The following is an 18545-nucleotide window of genomic DNA, read 5'->3' on the forward strand; positions in this document are numbered from 1 at the left end:
CTTTACCCAGAGGCCTCCCTGCCCTCGAGGGCTCCCCTTCCACTCTCCTGGGGGGCAGAGTCCTTGCAACCCCTACAAGGCTGGGCCCAGGATACCTGAGAGGTTCAGCCCCTAATCTTGTTGTGGTCACTTAGGGCAGGGACTAGGGTGTCCCCACTCCAGGGTGCTCTCTGCACTGGGCACTTCCCTGGCCCACTGATCGTTACATACAGTTCAAAGCAAATACAATTTATTAAACAGCAATCCGGTTTTAAAAAATAAGGAAAACATGGGAAAGGTCAAAGGAAAACCCGTCACCCCGTTCTGTGGCACAGGGACACCACAACCAACGTCTCTGGAATGTCAGGGCAGTTCAGTCTGTTCCTCACACGGCCCAGGCCCCGGCTGTGCTGCAGGTCGGACACTTGTCCTGCCGTGGCCACACGCCCTCAGGCTCTAGGTGGCAGGACCGTTCTTCCCAGCGTCAGCCCCCCCTGTTGGGGTTACGATCCCCCTCCAAGTCTGGCCTGCAAGGCCTCTTGGCTGAGGGTTTCTCCCTGCACTGGGCCCGCTGCCCAGGGTCCCCCTCACTCAGCCCAGCTGCTCCCCACTCCTGGCTCCAGACTGCTCCAGTTCCACTCTGCCTCCAGCCCCGGGCTGCTTGTCTGGCCCCTCTGCCTCTGATTGCTGCACACACACAGGTCTGCTCCCAGCACAGGTCTGCTCTCTGGGCTGCTTCTGCGGCTCTGCTCCCAGCTCTGACCTGCTCCCTGGGCGGCTTCTCTGGTTGTTCTCTCTGGCCGGCACGACTCTGCTCCCCAGCTCAGCTCAGGCCCTGGCCCTGGCCCTGGCCCTGCTCTCTCCTTAGCTCAGCCCCACGCTGTCTGATCCAGGCAATTCCAGCTCACACAGAGGATGGGACACTCCTGACCTCCTGACTCCCTCATTGGCCTGCCTGCCATGTCAAGCAGGCTGACCTGGAGCATTGGCCTCTCCCCATTGCCCCTGGGTACTGTCAGTCTCAGGGTCCTGATTTCCCATCGACCCTTCCCCTTTCTTTTGGCACTGGGGGCTAGCCAACCAAAAACCCGCACTGAGTTTTAGTAAGGGACCAACATTTCCACTCTGCCCCATGGGTCCCAGGGAACAGCTCTGCCTCTCCGCTCGAGCCAGTACTCTAATCAGCACACCATTCTTCTTAGAGTGCCATGACGGGTCATCCTCCTGGTTCCTTCTCCTGGCAACAGTAGCTCTTTCAGATCACTAATGATGTTCATCCCTAGAATCCCTGGGACTCCTCCCACATAGCTTCCTTCAGAGGCTTTGTCTTTCAGGATGAAGTTGCATTTTCCTGGCAGTGTCTGGCCCATGTAGTCTATGTCTGCTTTGAGGCATCCCACCACTGGGATTGCCAGTCCATTAACTGCTGTTAGAGGTACAAACTGTGTGTTGTGCATGGTCAGCTTCTTGTCCTTCAGATATTTTTGAAAACGTGACTCAGTAATGGTGGTGATTTCTGAGCCAGTATCTAACAAACATCTGGTCTTCACCCCTGCTATACATACTTCAGCAGTTGGACAGTCTCCAAATGCTCGCGTACAGAAGTCGCTAGATATGCTGGCACTGCCCATGTTCCTCTCAACACTGTATGCAGAGTGATTTTCCACCAAGGACAGGCCTAGCAATCCTTCTGCCACTGCTTGGCCTTCTACAGTAGATGGACCACTCACTCCTGGTGCCCCATTGGTTTCGAGTGCCAGGGACTCTGCTCTCCTTCTCAGTGGACATTCTCGGCTAGTATGCACTGGACTTTCACAAGTGTAACAAATGTACCTTCCCAGCTCGTCCTTCAGTGGGGATCTCCGAGATCCTGGTGCCCTTGGTATTTTGGCATACTAATGGGATTTTTTTTCTTTCATCAACTAGGTCATCGCTTTCAGCATCTTTTCCTGTTGGACCGCTTTTTGGACAGCTTCGCTTAAACTTTCCAATGTTAACTGTGTTTGGGGCAGGGTCTTTTCCCAGCTGTTGCATTCACTAGGCCCCCACTTTGTGTACGGGGGTTAGGCTTGGCCGTCTCTTCCACAGGAACTTCCTGTTCTTCCGACCACATAATGGCAGCCTGCGTGAGTTCATGGAACTTCTCACCACTCTCTTCCTTCAACCTTCTTTTCATTTCATGGCGGAGGGAATCATCCTGGAGCCCCGGACCAACTGTTCTTTTAGAACCGTATCTGGGTCTGGAACTCGTCGAGGGTCTCGCTGCTCCACTTTGCTCATTCTTTCCTGGAGATCATACGCATACGCAGGGAGTTTCACCGGGCTCCTGCTTTCTCTCAAAGAACTCCTTTAGTTGGGTTCCAATAGGTACCTTGTCTCCATACACTTCTAGGAGGAGTACAAACACCTTTTCCACATCTTTCTTGTCTGTCATTGCCATGAACGTTACTGTGGCCCTGGCCTGGCCCTTGAGGTGTTCCTCTATGAAGTCCACATGATCTTCTTCAGGTACTCTTACAAGCAGAGCAGGCTTCACAGACTTGACCCTCTCCTCTACCATAATGTCTCCTGGTCTAGTCAGGAAGTCACCAAACTCTGTGACCTTCTACTCCCGTAGGACATAAATAGTAGGGGGTTTCTTAGCTTCTGATACCTGTTGGTCTATTACTGCCTTAGTCAGTGATAAGGCTTCTCTCTGTTCTGTTCTAACTTCTTGTAATGCCTCAGCTTGGTCTGATAATCTGCGCTGAAGTTCAGCAAACTGGGCACGTAGTTCTTCAATTCCAGCCATGGTAGGTTTCTCGACCAGGCCTGGACAGTGCTACCAGAACTCAAACAGTAAACCAATGGGGTGGACCCTATGGATAGGATCCTGTTTGTGACACCAATTATGTAAGCGGGGGAACGGTCCCGCTATTGTGGGGAACTTTCCTGGCTTATACACTACCCTGGTGAAATGGGCTAGCGAAAAGATCTGAGTTCTCGCTCCCACTCCATTTACCCAGAGGCCCGCGTGACCTCAAGGGCTCCCCTTCCACTCTCCTGGGGGGCAGAGTCCTCGTAACCCCAACAAGGCTGGGCCCAGGATACCTGGGAGGCTCCAGCCCCCTGAGGTCCGACTGGCCGTGTCCCAGAGCAGCAGGAACAGGAAGTTGCCTGACAATTGGGCTCTGCCCTGTTCTGGACTGTGTGCCTTGTGCTCTCTGCTGCCCATTCCTGCTGCCCCCCACCCCCAGCTCATTTTCCTGGCATCCTGATGCCTGGCATCTGCCTGGTGGTTCTGATCTCCAGACCCCTGCCTCTGACCAGTGATATCCTGACCCAGTTGACTCGTGAGTCCTGTCTCATGATTGCAGACTCTGACTACTAGGTAGGCAGGCTCCTTGAGACGATCCAATGAGTGACAGGGGGGAGGGGGTAGAGGAGCGAGTGATGGGGGTGGGACCTTTTGGGGGGGGGAAGAGATGGAGAAGGGGCCAGGGACTTGAGGGAAGAGGTGGGGCAGGGCCTTGGCGAGAAGAGGCAGAGCAAGGGGAGGGTCTTGGGGGGAAGTGGTGGGCCGGGAGTGGGACCCCGGGGGTTCAGTTATCAGCAATTATAAAGGCAACTCTTTTACCCTTTTTACATATTGGCACAACATTGGTTTTCTTCCAGTCTTCTAGAACTTCCTCAGTGTTCCAAAACTTATTGAAAATCAACAGCAGTGAGTTCCTCAGTCAGCTCTTTTCGAACTCTTGGATGCACATTCTCTGGAATGTCTGACTTTAGTAGTTGCCGTGTGACATTTCCCTGAAATGCTACTGGAAAGGAAAGAATGTTGTCATCATAGGATGAGATTACATCATCTGTTTTCCCCCCAAATACAGAACAGAAATATTTACTAAACACTTCGGTCTTCTTTAATCATCCATAATGCAAAATAAATAAATACATAAATACATAAATAAAAATTTTACCTTTGCCATGTAATAAGGACCAATACTGTTGTCAGGATTCTTTTTGTTCCTATGTATAATTAAATCCTTGTGTGTCTATGTCTAGGATTTGCTTGTCTCTGTCTAGGATTATGAGCATAGAATAAATTGTGAGCTATTGAAGAAAGCGTCTTCTATGGTTGATTTATCAGCAAAAAACAAACAAAAAAAGGGGGGGGGAGAAGAGAGCCTATGAACTGGGGTAGAATTTGTGTCTTTTTCTGTTGTAACAGAAACATATGTTTGTATTTTATTTGTCTTTTAGAACTACTGTTACGTGGGTAAATAAGTATTGGCTGCTCTTAATGAAACTGAATCAGACAACAGCCTGACAACAGAGACTGAAGCCCAGGTTATAACAGAACAAGACTTGCCCATTAATGTTCCAGGTACAAATGATCCGTGAGTGCAGGGGAGTCACTCCTGAGTGACACCAGCGTAACGGACAGTAGACTCAGGCCAGTAACTATAGGCCAGATGGGCTTCCCTGCCAAAAGTTTCCTCTTATTTGTTTAATTAAGAAACTCTCCTTCTATTGGCTGCAGTTTCGGGTAGTTAATGAGAAACCCTGGAGATTGGGAAAGGTCACTGGCTAGGCCGTATAAGGCTCTGCTCTTCTAGTTCCATTTCTGCAGCCGCACAGGTCAGAGCAAACACCCAGCATTACATACACTGAACAACCCAGTGCGGCCAGGCCAAGGCACTCCCCTGGCAGGAACGAAAGCAGCACGATGTCCAAACTGGTGGAGTGTGTCCCCAACTTTTCCGAGGGCAATAACAAAGAGGTAAGGGGCCGTGTGACTCGCTTTGTGGAGATAAACTGTGTGCAAGGGCCTTGGCTTGTTTGCTTTTCACCTGCCCTGGGTGCTGCTTTGTGTTGATTGCCTCTGGGCCGAATCGATGGAGTTTGGGCCGGAGTTAATGCTTGTAACTTGTCCTCAGATGACAGCTCCTCCGGCACGTATCAGCGTGGCCCCCAGAGTGCACGGCCCAATGACCTCACCTCCCCCGGCGCCTCTCAAATGCTCCCATGGGAATCTGGGGTGAGACTCCCTGAGCTCCAGGGGCGGGGAGCAGGCCCTGCGGTGTGCATGTCACAGCCATTTGCTCCAGATCACCTGTGGGGAGACTCGCGGCTGTGGCTTGGGTCCCACATCGTCCGAGCTGGGGCTGAGCGAGGATGCCATCCCATACCCCCTCCCCCGGAGCGCTCCTGGCTGGAGCAGGCTAGTTTCCCCAGTGCCATGAGACCATCCAGCTCCAGGGGCTTTGGCACTGAGCAGCCTCGCTCCGGTTCTCCAGTGGGGGCAGGCTTGGGTGCTTGCCATGCCCTGCCCTTGCTCATTGCTGTTGTTAGAGGTTTCCTTCGCCCGGCCAGCGCTGGAAAGGCCCAAGGCCAAGCTCACTGCCCCGCTCTTCCCGAAGAACAGCAGCTGGAATCCCCGCTCCCTCCTGCTGCCCTCTGGTCCCGGCGCAGCGCTGCGCCTCCTCCCCGAAGCTCCCACCGTTACTTACAGGTGGGCCAGGGAGCACCGGCACTTCCCATTATAAGACCCCGATTCAGTTGCTTATAAGTTTGCCAAACTTTAACCATTTGAGCTGAAATTTTCCATGTTGTCCTCAGCCTGATCTTCAGTTTGACTTTACATTTCACCCCGAACAGTTCAGTCGTTTCTGAGAAAATGGTCAGGGAAAAATACATCGGTTTGCCCATGTTAAAATATTCTGACCCCCTTTCTTATGAGACGCTCCAGAGCCCCCGTGCTTGGAGAAGGCACTGGAAACATGACGTTCCCGGCCGTTGTGTCCGGGAGGTGCCTCTGCAATACCTCTAAAAATCCACCCCGATTTGGCCACCTCACAAGTTCCTGAAAAATCAGTTTGCGCACATGCAGCCTGAGTTCTAATGCGCTGCCGAGTCTGTCTGCACTGAGCATGCTCCACCCAGGGCTGGGCAGCCGTTTGAGGAGGAGACTGGGACACGGAGCTGGGCAGGGCACTGAGGCGGGATGGGGAAGCCAAGGAGACAGCCTGGGATGGGGAGCCAGCGTGTGTGGAAGTGACTGGAGAGCTAGAGCTTGCACAAAGGGCTGGAAGAGGGAGAGCGGAGGAGTGGAGGCTGGAACTGGCAAGGGGAGGAGAATTGGACTGGGATGAGGAGCCAGGTGTGGGGAAGAGGCAGGACTGGGACAAGGACAGGTTTCAGTGGATGGGGAAGAAGGGTCTGTGACCTCTAGAAAACATGTCCCCCCTCCCCCCCCCCCCCCCCCACCTCCCCGAGCCTGGGATCTCTGAGTCTCACCCTTCCTCTGCTGCCAGCAAAAATCTGTGAAACCCACTGGGTGTCTCTCCCCCACAGTGCTCCCCTGGGAACCGAAAGAAGCAGGAGTCTGGTGGAAAAAATAGCATGTGATCATGTCATTGAAGGCGGTGCAATCCTGCGTGTGCACCAGGGGGCTCTGTTAATGGTCCACAGGCAACCTTGTTTCTGGCATTTCCAAACTTTTGAGTGTTTGACTTTGCAGCATTAGCATTTTTAGCATAGCTTTTGTGTGTAATTCTGATGTGTATTTGGAGGTGTATAAAAGGGGCATCAGGCCATTGCACTAGGTGCCCCCACCATAAAGTTCAAAACCAGAAATAAAACTGTCAGCAGAAGACAAAAAAATATTGCTCAGGCATGCAGGAGTGAAATCAGGAAGGCCAAATCACACTTGGAGTTGTAGCTAGCAAGAGATGTTAAGAGTAATAAGAAGGGTTTCTTCAGGTATGTTAGCAACAAGAAGAAAGTCAAGGAAAGTGTGGGCCCCTTACTGAATGAGGGAGGCAACCTAGTGACAGAGGATGCGGAAAAAGCTAATGTACTCAATGCTTTTTTTGCCTCTGTCTTCACGAACAAGATCAGCTCCCAGACTGCTGCACTGGGCAGCACAATATGGGGAGGAGGTGACCAGTCCTCTGTGGAGAAAGAAGTGGTTCAGGACTATTTAGAAAAACTGGACGAGCACAAGTCCATGGGGCCGGATGCGCTGCATCCGAGGGTGCTAAAGAAGTTGGTGGATGTGACTGCAGAGCCATTATCTTTGAACAACAAGGGTATTGAATACTGAATTATCTCATACACTGACATAAAAATGTATGTGTCACGGACTCTCCGGCCCGGTGCTCTCTCGGTGCCGTACAGTTCCCGGGAGTAACCCCCTTCAGTGTGACATCCTTTCGTGAAGGTTGCACTCTCTGGGGTTAGGCCCTCTGGTCCCGTTGCCTCCCAGGACCGCACCTCTGAGCCTTCAGGACGCCTGTCTCTCACCATGGGCCACCTCAGGGAGTTCACTCACTCTGGACCCTCAGGGCCTGCTCCCAGAGGGAGCAATGCCACCACAATCTCTAGCCTGCCTAAATCAGAGGGGTTTATTGTATGTCTGGAACACAGCACAGACAGTTCTCAGGGCCTCGAGCACGGAAAGTCTCAGCACAGTCCTGCCTCAGCGCAGGGGACTGGACTAGATGACCTCTCAAGGTCCCTTCGGGTCCTACATTGCTCTGATTACGCTGAGCAGCTACTTTTCAGTCCCCGGTGCAGGCTGTGATTTGGAGCTGGAGGGTGATGTTAGTGCTTTGAACATGAATGATTCCTCTGCGAGCCAAAGTTTGGCTCTCGGCTCACTTTTGGGTGTGCATTTGAAGCATTAACAAACCCAGCCACGTCTCGGCTCCTTTCTTTAGAGACTCCATGCTGGCCTGCCTATTGAGAGGAAGCGTTAATGGGCCTGGCGGAGCCCCCTTCTTCGGCTTGCTCTCTTGCAGGTGATCGATGCCATCGGCGAGGCCATCTCTCAGACACCGGGGTGCGTCCTGCTGGATGTGGACGCCGGCCCGTCCACCAATCGGACGGTCTACACCTTTGTGGGGAGTCCAGACGCCGTCGTCGAGGGGGCTCTGCGTGCAGCCAGAGTGGCTTTTCAGCTCATTGACATGGGCAAGCACAGAGGTGATCAGAGTGGTGGTGGGGCAGGAGTAGGTGCTGCGTGGCGGGGCCCAGGGGAGTGAGCTGTGGCACAGCCTACTGCCGAAGGTCTCCGCTGTCAGGTCCAGCATGGATCTGGCTGAGGTGATTTGCCAGAGCCAACACAGAGCAGCAACTTCAGGCCCAAACCGGAGCAGCCATGAGGGCGGGCTGTGCTCGAGTCACGGGATCTCCCTGGGAGCACTACTCAGATTGCTATTGGACGGCTCTCCTTCTCCGGTCTCATGACGTTAAGGGTTTTTCCTCCCTGTGATCTACAATGGAAGCTGAGCGGCAGCTGTTAGGGGAGCCGTGCGCTCCCGGCCGCTGGAGCTACATTGCACAAACACAAAGGGCAGTCACTTTTCAAACGGAGCCTCCCCATGTCCTGTGGGAGGCCAACCAATCTACCCAGGCAGGTGCAGGCTGTGATAGGAGCAGAGATTCCACATCTCCCTCTGACGACCCTGAACTTGTGGTCGTTTTCTTTTTGGCTGGAATAAACAAGGCGGACGGTTGAGCAAATACAGTGTAATTGGTTAGTCCTGTGACGTCAATGGCCCTGACGCAGGAGGGGAGTTAGTCTAGTCCTGAGATCATAAGGAATCAATAAATAAAGTCCGGCCACCTCTAAACTGGCTCATCCTCTCCCCTTCCCCCCACGCTCCCCCACGCCCCTCCAGGCCTCTATGCACATCTCTGGAATGTTGCTTATCCTCTTCAAAAGATTTCGTGTGCTTCTTATAAACATAACACTTTGCTTTCCTAGGAGAACATCCTCGGATGGGTGCCCTGGATGTCTGTCCTTTTGTCCCAGTGAGGGATGTCACCATGGAAGAATGCATTCGCTGTGCCAGTCTGTTTGGGCAGCAATTGTCAGTGGAGCTGGGCGTGCCTGGTGAGTTGGTGATGGGGAGGGGAGAGAATTCTGTCTGTACACACCTCTTTTCTGACCCCTTCAGTAATTCCACCATCTCCCCCTGTGCTCACATTGACACAATACATTGTTCCGCTCCGATTCTGCACTGGGACTGTCCTGCCATGATAAAAACAAATAAACCCCTTTTAAAAGAGTTAACTTAGGCTAAAATGTCTGTCATTAAATTATCCCAGCAAGAGAACTGTATGAGCTTTGAAATCTGTCACACATGAGCAAGAAGGGCCAAGGTTTCCTAAAATATCACAAGTGATTTGGGGAGCCCAACTTGAGAGACAATTGAGAGAGTCTGATGTAGAGGCGGGCTGCTCAGCCCTTTCAGAAGCTCAGCTCCCTCGAAGAGTCTCAGGACTGGAGGCACCCAAAATCACTAGCCGCTTTTCAAATTTTAAGCCCTAATTAGTAGGCACTCTTGGGAGTACTAGTAAAAATGTATAGGCCCTGCTGAGAACCCTTCGTACGTTACCTCTGTTCTTGGTGGCAGGAAAGTGCCGAATCGTTAACTCGTGACTTGGCTAAGCAAATGAAGGAGAAGCTGGTTTCAGTGTATATTTGTGATTTCCAGGCCTACACAAACATAGTTATTGATTTAGAACCCGAGAACTTTTATCGCTTTCCGTATGTGTGATTTCACTGGGGGCCGAATGTGGTGTTCATTGCCTTGGTGCATTATGTTAGAGCTGGCCTGTATTTGAACACCTTGGGAGATATCCAGGGCTTTTCCCAGTTTCCGCACCCACACTAACATGCATGTGTTGGATGGCTCCAGGCCAGTGGTTCGTCACGTATGAATTTTCTCTTGCAGTGTACCTGTACGGAGAAGCAGCGCGGAAGGAGAGCAGGAAATCTCTGCCAGCAATCCGAGCTGGGGAATACGAAGCCCTCCCTGAAAAGGTTAGAGTCCTCATGATGTCTAGGAACGGCGGGGAGGGAGCGGCACGCTGCACATGGAACCAAAGGGGTGCTGCTCACATTAGAGTGAGGGAGCCTCCGTGGATGCTCTGGGCGTTTTCACTGTTACATTTACAGTCTGCCAGCTGGGCGTCACAATACAGTGTCGCCAACACTTGTGATTTTGCAATGAGTCTCCTGGTATTTGGTGTGTCTGTTAAAGCCCCAGCTCCTGGAAGCATCTGATGAGGTGAGACTCTTGGCTTTCATTTCCTAAACAAAGGAAGTTTCTAGCTCTCTTGGTTACAGAGAAAAACAAACATGTGACCTGAGTGCAGCCGAGGTCTGAGAAGCCAGAGGGCAAATAGAAAGGACCTGACATTTCTTATTCAGTCTTTTTATTTTTAAGTCTCATGATTTTTAAGGCCTCTCACCGTTTTGGGGGTCCCGACTCATGACTTTTAAAAGTTTGGGGCTGGCAATACTGACAGTAGTGTCCATATGGTGACTTTCTAGACGTGCGGCAAATGGGTGTTTGGAGGGCTGAGGTTGTCCTTCCTAGGCCATGCAGGAGTGGAGAGGAGTTTCTGGAGGTGCCCAGCGGAGCTGCTGCTGAGCTGATCCTGTTAATGCTGCTGAGATCGTGTTGTATTGTTAAGGTGTGTCGGGGCTTCTAGGGCCAGATTTTGACAAGGATTTAGGTGCCTAAAGATGCAGAAGCGCCTAATGGGATTTTCAAATGAGCCTAGGTGTCTTTGGTGCCTAAATACATGTAACAAGCTGAGCCCGAGAGCCTTGCAAAGGCAGGTGATTGGTTATTTTAAAAATTGAAATTAATGTAGAAAGTCAGTGAACTTGATAGGGCTGAAGTGCCTGGTCTTTTTGAGCATAAAAGAGGTTCTTAAAAGTGCTGGACCAGCCCTGGAGCAAGTGGAAGATCAGCTATTTCTTGTGATATTTCTAGCACTTTAGACCCCTAAGAAAGGGTGAAATCCCATGCTGAAAGCTGGTGATTAGTTACCTTTTCCAGAGCTAGTCTTGCCTAATTGCAGTACCTGGAATTGGCATTAGGGGACAGTGTAACGATTCTCATTAGGGGCTGGCTGTGCTTTGTTGGGACTCTTGATACAGTTCTTGAAGCAGTGAAAGCCCAGTTCCCACCCTGTGAATGGCCATGGCTGTGATATGTACAGTATAACCTCAGTGCAACAGGCATGTAATCGTGCCCTGTGGGTGTGCCGGATTCGGATTACAGCTGTGTGAATAAGGGATTTTTCAGTTTGCCAGCCATTCCGAAAAATTGGGTTGATCCCAAACCAATTTTTAAAAAAAATTATCAATGAATTGAATATATACACACACACACACGTGCGCGCGCGCACACACACACACACACACAGATCATTTTGGGCCAAACCAAACATTTTGTTCAACCTGAAACAAAACTTTTGTCTTTGCTCAGTTTCATCTGCTACTAACAAGTGGAGATGAATAAGCCACTTTTCCAAGTGGTGGTACAAGCTCTGAGCCTGATTCTTCCCTCTGACACCCCAGTTTCACCCAGGCATAACTGTCTTCATTCCAGTGGAGTTACATGGAGTAACACCTGGTGACGCATGCCACAGTGACCAAGAGATGTTCTGCTGGCAGTGCCTTCATTACCACTGTGCAAATAACCGCGTTTTTGGTTCGCTGACCAAACTGAAAAACTGGAGGGGAAATTTTGTTTAATTTTGAGTTTTATTCAAAGGTCTTCCACGTGGTACATCAACTCATCTAGATATTTGCCTAGTTTACAACAGGCTACAGAAAAAGCACTAATGAAGTTAGTACAAACTCAAATTTCAAACAGACAATGACTTGTTCATACTGTGCTCTATATACGATACACTGAAATGTAAATACAATGTTTATAATCCCGTCGATTTATTTCATAATGATGTGGTAAAAATGAGAACGTCAGTAATAGCGTGCTGGGTCACTTTTGTATTTTTATGTCTGATTCCGTTTTTAAGTGAGGTGAAACTTGGGGTAGGCAAAACAAATGAGGCTCCTGAAAGGGTACTGTAGTCTGGAAAGGTTGAGAGGCACTGGGCTAGATGGACCAGTGGTCTCACACAGTACAGCCGTTCTTCTTACTAGGTTCTTATGAATTTGTTTGTTTTTTTCTATACAAATTCGCTAAATATTTTGGTCAACCCAAATTGGAATTTTTCAGTGAAAAATGTATGTCTAACAATTTGTGGTACAATTGGCTTTACAAATCTCGCCCCTCAAGGCTGCGCCCCCTTCTGAGATGGGTCTAGTAAACCCAGGGGAGGAGTCTAACCCTGTGCCCAGTGAAGTCGTTGGCCAAACTCCTCCAGGAGCCAGGCTTGGCCCTGCCCCAGGACAGTGTTTTCCAGGGTGTGAGTGAAGGATTGTCTCTGTGCTGTGATGCTATCGCTGAGGTGCCCATTTATCGCCCAGGGCCAGGGTCTGAGCCCTATGCCCCCACATCCGCACAGCACCTCGCACAGCCAGAGGGCTGCCAGGATGCCTCAGCTCAGGCTCTGCCTCCCTGTGGGGGCATTTCTCCTCCTTTTGCAGTGCCCTCCTGCCTGGCACCAGCCAAGCTGGAGCCAGGATGATGGCACGAATGAGCAGGAGCTGGTGGGATCAGTGACTTGTTTCCAGAGAGCTGGGGAAGAAGGGAGACCCTGTGACAGGCCTCATCCCAACCCCCTCCCACACTCCAAACCCCTCAGCCCCAGCCCCAGCCCGGATCCCCCTCCTGCACCCAGAACCCCTTATTTCTGATCCCATCCTGGAGCCTGCACCCCCTCCCACACCCCAACCCCCTGCCGCAACCTGGTGAAAATGAGCAAGTGAGTGAGGGTGGGGGAGAGCGAGCGACAGAGGAAGGGGGAATGGAGTGAAAGGGGGTGGAGCCTCAGAGAAGGGGCGGGGCAGGGACGGGGCATCTGGGAAGATCAGGGCAAGCGTGTTCGGTTTTGTGCAATTAGAAATTTGGCAACCCTAGACCGGGCTCATCCCAACGACCCCCCCGCCTCCCGGCTGCCACAGGCCTCGTCCCAACCACCTCCCTGCCCTGCAGCTGCTACAGGCCTCATCCCAATGACCCCCCCGCCTCCCGGCTGCCACAGGCCTTGTCCCAACCACCTCCCTGCCCTGCAGCTGCTACAGGCCTCATCCCAATGACCCCACTGTCCCCCAGCTGCCACAGGCCTCATCCCAACAACCCCCATGGCCCTAGCTGCCACAGGCCTCATGCCAATGACGCCCCAGCCCCCTCCCCCGCTGCCACAGGCCTCATCCCAATGAACCCCTGGCCCCCCAGCTGCCAAAAGTCTCATCCCAACGGCCCCCCACCCCTCACTCGTGACAGGCCTCAAGCCAACGACCTCCCCACTCCCCAGATGCCACAGGCCTCATCCCTCCCCTCCTCCCCCGCAGCTGCCACAGGCCTCATCCCAACAACCCCCTCCCGCCAGCTGTGACAGGCCTCATCCGAATGATCTCCTGGCCCACAGCTTCTACAGGCCTCATCCCAGAAATGTCTCCTAGTTGTCTCAGGCCCTCCCTCAATCCTTCTCCCGTCTCCAACCAAGCCCCCTGGCTTCCTCCTCCAAAGTCAGTCTCTGACTCCCTGAAATCCCCTGGTCCTCAGTGGGAGAGCTGATATGGGACTCGATCAATACAGCTTTTGAGGACAGGTATATAATTACTGCCACTCAAGGCAGTGTTATGGAAATAGGTCATGTCAAACACACCTATTGTCGTTCTTTAAGGAGCTCACACGTTTGGTTGATGCAGGTAACAGTGTAGCTGTGGTAATACACACTGACTTTTGGAAGGCAGTTGACTTCGTACCACACAACACTGTTTAAAATTAGCACTCTGCAGCATCAATAGCGCCTGGTAGTGGATGAAGGACAGTCTAACGGATAGATCGCACAGGGTAGTTGTCAATGGGGAATCCCCATCAAATGGGGCAGTTCCCAGCGGGGTTACATTGGGATCGGCACTAGGCCTGATGCTGCTCAACATTTCCATCATTGAGCTGGAAGTAGATATAAAATCACTGCTAAGCAAATTGGCAGATGATACAAGGATTGGTGGAGTGGTAAATAGTGAGGACAAGGCAGTCATACCGCGTGATCTGATCACTTGGTAAGCTGGGCCCATTTAAATAAAATGCTTTTTAATACAGCCAAATAGAAAGTTGTATACATCTCTGAAGAAGGGATGCCGACAGGGTGGGGCGCTGTGACCTGGAGAGCCGTGATGCTGAAAGGAGGGTGGAAAGCAACTCAACGTGAGCTCCGGTGTGATGGTGATACAGAAAGGGCTAATGTGATCCTGGGATGTGTAGAGAGGGGAGTGTGGAGAAGTAGGGCCATGATTTACCTCTGTACATGACACTGGTGAGACAATGCTGGAATACTGTGCCCAGTTCTGGGGTCCCCGTTTTAAACAGGATGTTGGAAAATTGGAGAGGGTGCAGAGAAGAGCCACAAAAATGATCCGAGGCCTGAAGGAAATGCTGTACAGTGGGAGATTAATGAGCTCAGTCTGTTTAGCTTATCAAAAAGAAGACTGGGAGGTGACTTGATACCCAGTATCTTCATTAGGAGAAAATACTGGGTACTAAAGGGCTCTTTAGTCTAGCAGAGCAAGGCAGAGCAAACAGCAATGGCTGGAAGCTAAAACTAGACAAATGCAAAGGAGAAGTATGGCACCGATTGTTAACAATGAGGGTGATTAGCCATTGGAGCCAACCACCAAGGGAAGTGGTGGATTCTTCATCTCCTGATGTCTTCCACTCCAGACAGGATGCCTGTCGAAGAGATTGGCTTTAGCCAAGCACAAGTCATTGGGATCAATATAGGGGTAACTGCGGGACTTCTTTGCCCAGGTCACAAGAGATGATCTGATGGTCTCTTCTGGCCTTAAGCTCTATGGTCTGTGAATCAATGGCTCCCCATTCACTCTGGCTGCCCCATTCGCCAAGCGCCCCCTGCATCTCCCCAGTCCCCCGTCACTACCTTCTCCATGGTGTGAGGGATGGCTTGTACCTCCCCACCAGACCTGTCCCACGGCCCGGGGTGCCCAGAGGGAGTCAGCAATGGTTGGTTGCTGGTAAGACACGTGGCCCACGGAGCTGTACAGAACTTGGCAGCTCTGTGAGCTCCTGTTTTCATTTCCTAATAGTTTCTTAGCGTCTCCCATAGGGGCTGAATGTCTCTTGTTTGGTGTCAGCCAAGAGGGGGCGTTGGGAGAAATTTGAGGAAAGGTTAATAAAGCTGGTTGTGCTGGGTCATGGGGAGAAGAGGGTTCAGGAATTTCCCAGATGCTTTGTGTGCACTCAGAACACGTTCTTTTGGCTAGGCAGCCGGTGTGCTGCGCTGAAGCTGCTGCGGACTGTGCTCAGCGTGGTGGTTCCATTGTGACCTTGTCCTTCCTCTCCACCCCAGTCATTTGTTTGAACCAGACGTTGTTTTGCCTTGTGCTAAGATTGGGGCTCTTGGCTCCAGCGGAACACACACACTAACACACAATACTGGAGACTGGGCGTGGAATAGCGCTGAGTGAGGAATGCGCCATGTCTCCTGTGCTGATTCCCAAGAGCGACTGGATGGTCTCGAAACGATCTGCTCTAGCTCTGCCACAGGTCCCTGAACGTCCTGCCAGAATGATGGGCTGAGGTTCTCCAGCCTGCATTACACAGACTGGAGAGCCTAACGGCCATTTCTGGCTGGACGGTCTATGAATTCTGAATTAACTTGCAGCCAGCTCTCTGGAGTGACAAATAAACCCGGCTGACCTTAAACGATGAGGAGTTTCTTTTCAATGGATTTCGTTCCTTTCTTTCACTCTCTTCTAAGCTCACAAAGGCCGAGTGGGTTCCTGATTTTGGCTCCGCGTCCTTTGTTCCAAGATGGGGAGCCACAGTCACTGGTGCGCGTACATTCCTCATTGCGTACAACATCAACCTCCTGTGCACAAAGGAGCTGGCGCATCGGATTGCTCTCAACATCCGGGAGCAGGGCCGCGCGAAGGACCAGGTAAGCCCATTAAGTTCCTTATTCAGAATAATCAGGCTTCACTGGGAGAGGGCACTGGGTAACTAGAGCGTTGGCTCAAAAATAAACAAATGAATAAATCCCTCTCCCACCCACTCCTAATTCCACAATTCTCCGGATTTGTCCAATTTTGCTGTCCCAGAGGAAGGGAGACTGGTGCCAGTTTGCGTTACAGGCTACACCTGAATTGATCTGTACAAAAATTACAAACTGGGCTTGTACAGGTCTACTGCCCCTCTCAGCTATTTTCATGCTGCTGAATTATGGTTCTAGGGGAGGAGGAATTTAGGGTTCTTAGATCAGAGTAAACTGGGTAAATGCAACCTTTATTATAGCAACATTGGCTTGTTTGAGCAGGCAACAAATGACCTTTGAGGTGAAGAGGATATAAGGCTTTGATTAATGTAAGGTGGTTCCTATATTCCTTGACATATCTACCCATTTATAGTATATGATGGTGCTCTCTGGCTAAGGGCAGGCATGATGTCCCTGCAGGTGTGTACTTGGTTCCCGTTGGGGTGGTGTCTGTTGTTCTGTTTCATCAAACTCTGTACATGGGAGTGGAGTATCCCATGTTCTAAGTGTGTCAGTTGAGTCATCCCCCAGGGCCATCCCCGAGCCTTGTCTGAGGACCCATCTACTGTCCCTGGGAAAGAAGGGAAGCTGCTTATGACTCTTCCCAGCGCCCAGAGCTACTTTGCACTTTATAGAATTGCCTTGTCAATCTCTCATGTGACCCCATAGCCTGAGAGCAGCAGGGGTCACTTGCCAAAGTGGGGGCCCTGCTGAGCTCACAGACAGGAGAGATTTCAGGCTGGGCTCCCTTGTCTGACAGTGGGAAGCAAGTGCTCCAAAGGATGGGAGTGTATCTGAGCAGGCGATTAGAGGGATCCATCTGGAAGGAGATTGAGGGTGGGTTTCTGGGGCTGAGCAATGGGAGGCTGGATGCCAAGGCTGTCATCATAAATAAAACAGGATGTATTTGTTTGTTTGATTGATTTTTTGTTGGGAGGAACGTTACTGGTTTCTCTGGCCACGTTGCTTTCAGCATAAAACACGTGTTTGCTGGAGCTAGGCTGTGGATCTCTCTACCCTGCAATCAGAGGGGTCACTGCAGCATTTGAAGACAAACCCAAGCTTCCTTTGATCTAGATAGAGTGGGTACCAATAGCAGTGTAGCTGAGCAGCATGGGTTAGTCACTGATATACACACCCAGGGTCCCACGTGGCCTTTACAGTCTGTGATGCTGCAACTTCACTGCTATTGTTCACTAGCAAGATCAAAGCTGCCACATACTTCCTAGTGCAGTGTGGAAATACCCTCAGTCAGTCTGGCAGGAGAGCTTAAGGTCTTTGTTAGCATAGCATGTGAAAATGCACTGCGGAGTATTGTACTGGAATGCATAGTATGGGCAGAGCAGGCATAACATGGAACCACTGACCCCAAATTAAAAAATATAGTAAGAGAACCAAAAAAGTGCCACCATGGCTAAACAACAAAGTAAAAGAAGCAGTGAGTCTACCGAGGAAAATAGAAAGGAGCATAAACTCTGGCAAATGAAGTGCATAAATATAATTAGGAAGGCCAAAAAAGAATTTGAAGAACAGCTAGCCAAAGACTCAAAAAGTAATAGCAATTTTTTTTAAAAGTAAATGAGAAGTAGGAAGCCTGCTAAACAACCAGTGTGGCCATTGGATGATGGAGATGCTAAAGGAGCATTCAAGGACGATAAGGCCATTGCGGAGAAACTAAATGAATTCTTTGCATCAGTCTTCACGGCTGAGGATATGAGGGAGATTCTCAAACCTGAGCCATTCTGTTTAGGTGACAAATCTGAGGAACTGTCCCAGATTGAGGTATCATTAGAGGAGGTTTTGGACCAAATGGATAAACTAAACAGTAATAAGTCACCAGGACCAGATGGTATTCACCCAAGAGTTCTGAAGGAACTCAAATATGAAATTGCAGAACTACTAACTGTGGTATGTAACCTACCATTTAAATCAGTTTCTGTACGAAATGACTGGAGGATAGCTAATGTGATGCCAATTTTTAAAAAGGGCTCCAGAGATGATCCCGGCAATTACAGGCCGGTAAGCCTGTCTTCAGTACTGGGCAAACTGGTTGAAATGATAGTAAAGAACAAAATTGTCAGACACATAGATGAACATAATTTTTTGAGGGAAAGTCAACATGGGTTTTGTAAAGGGAAATCATGCCTCACCAATCTACTAGAATTTTTTGAGTGGGGTCAATAAGCATGTGGACAAAGGAGGATCCAGTGGATATAGTGAACTTAGATTTTCAGAAAGCCTTTGACAAGATCTCTCACCAAAGGCTCTTAAGCAAAGTAAGCTGTCATGGGATACAGGGAAGGTTCTCTTATGGATTGGTAACTGGTTAAAAATAAGAAACAAAGGGTAGGAATAAATGGTCAGTTTTCAGAATGGAGAGAGCTAAATAGTGGTGTCCCTCAGGGTCTGTATTGGGACCAGTGCTATTCAACATATTCATAAATGATCTGGAAAAAGGGGTAAACAGAGAGTGGCAAAATTTGTAGATGATATAAAACTACTCAGGATAGTTAAGACCCAGGCAGACTGTGAAGAGCTACAAAAGGATCTCTCAAAACTGGGTGACTGGGCAGAAACTGGCAGATGAAATTCAGTGT

At 50.5% G+C, this 18545-nt stretch overlaps 1 protein-coding gene across 1 annotated transcript in view; it reads left to right on the forward strand.

The window, feature by feature from the left end:
- The first annotated feature begins 4540 nt into the window (after positions 1–4540).
- The window catches only part of LOC117870556 (formimidoyltransferase-cyclodeaminase-like), a 28236-nt gene continuing 14231 nt past the window's right edge, over positions 4541–18545 (forward strand). The window contains exons 1-5 of the mRNA XM_034757738.1: positions 4541–4738; positions 7761–7944; positions 8729–8857; positions 9702–9790; positions 15676–15855. Of these exons, the coding sequence (XP_034613629.1) occupies positions 4685–4738; positions 7761–7944; positions 8729–8857; positions 9702–9790; positions 15676–15855 (636 nt within the window). The 5' untranslated portion in view covers positions 4541–4684. The remainder of the gene's footprint in view (positions 4739–7760; positions 7945–8728; positions 8858–9701; positions 9791–15675; positions 15856–18545) is intronic.

The sequence above is a fragment of the Trachemys scripta genome, unplaced genomic scaffold (assembly GCF_013100865.1).
Source record: "Trachemys scripta elegans isolate TJP31775 unplaced genomic scaffold, CAS_Tse_1.0 scaffold_33, whole genome shotgun sequence".
NCBI classification, from domain to species: Eukaryota; Metazoa; Chordata; order Testudines; family Emydidae; genus Trachemys; species Trachemys scripta.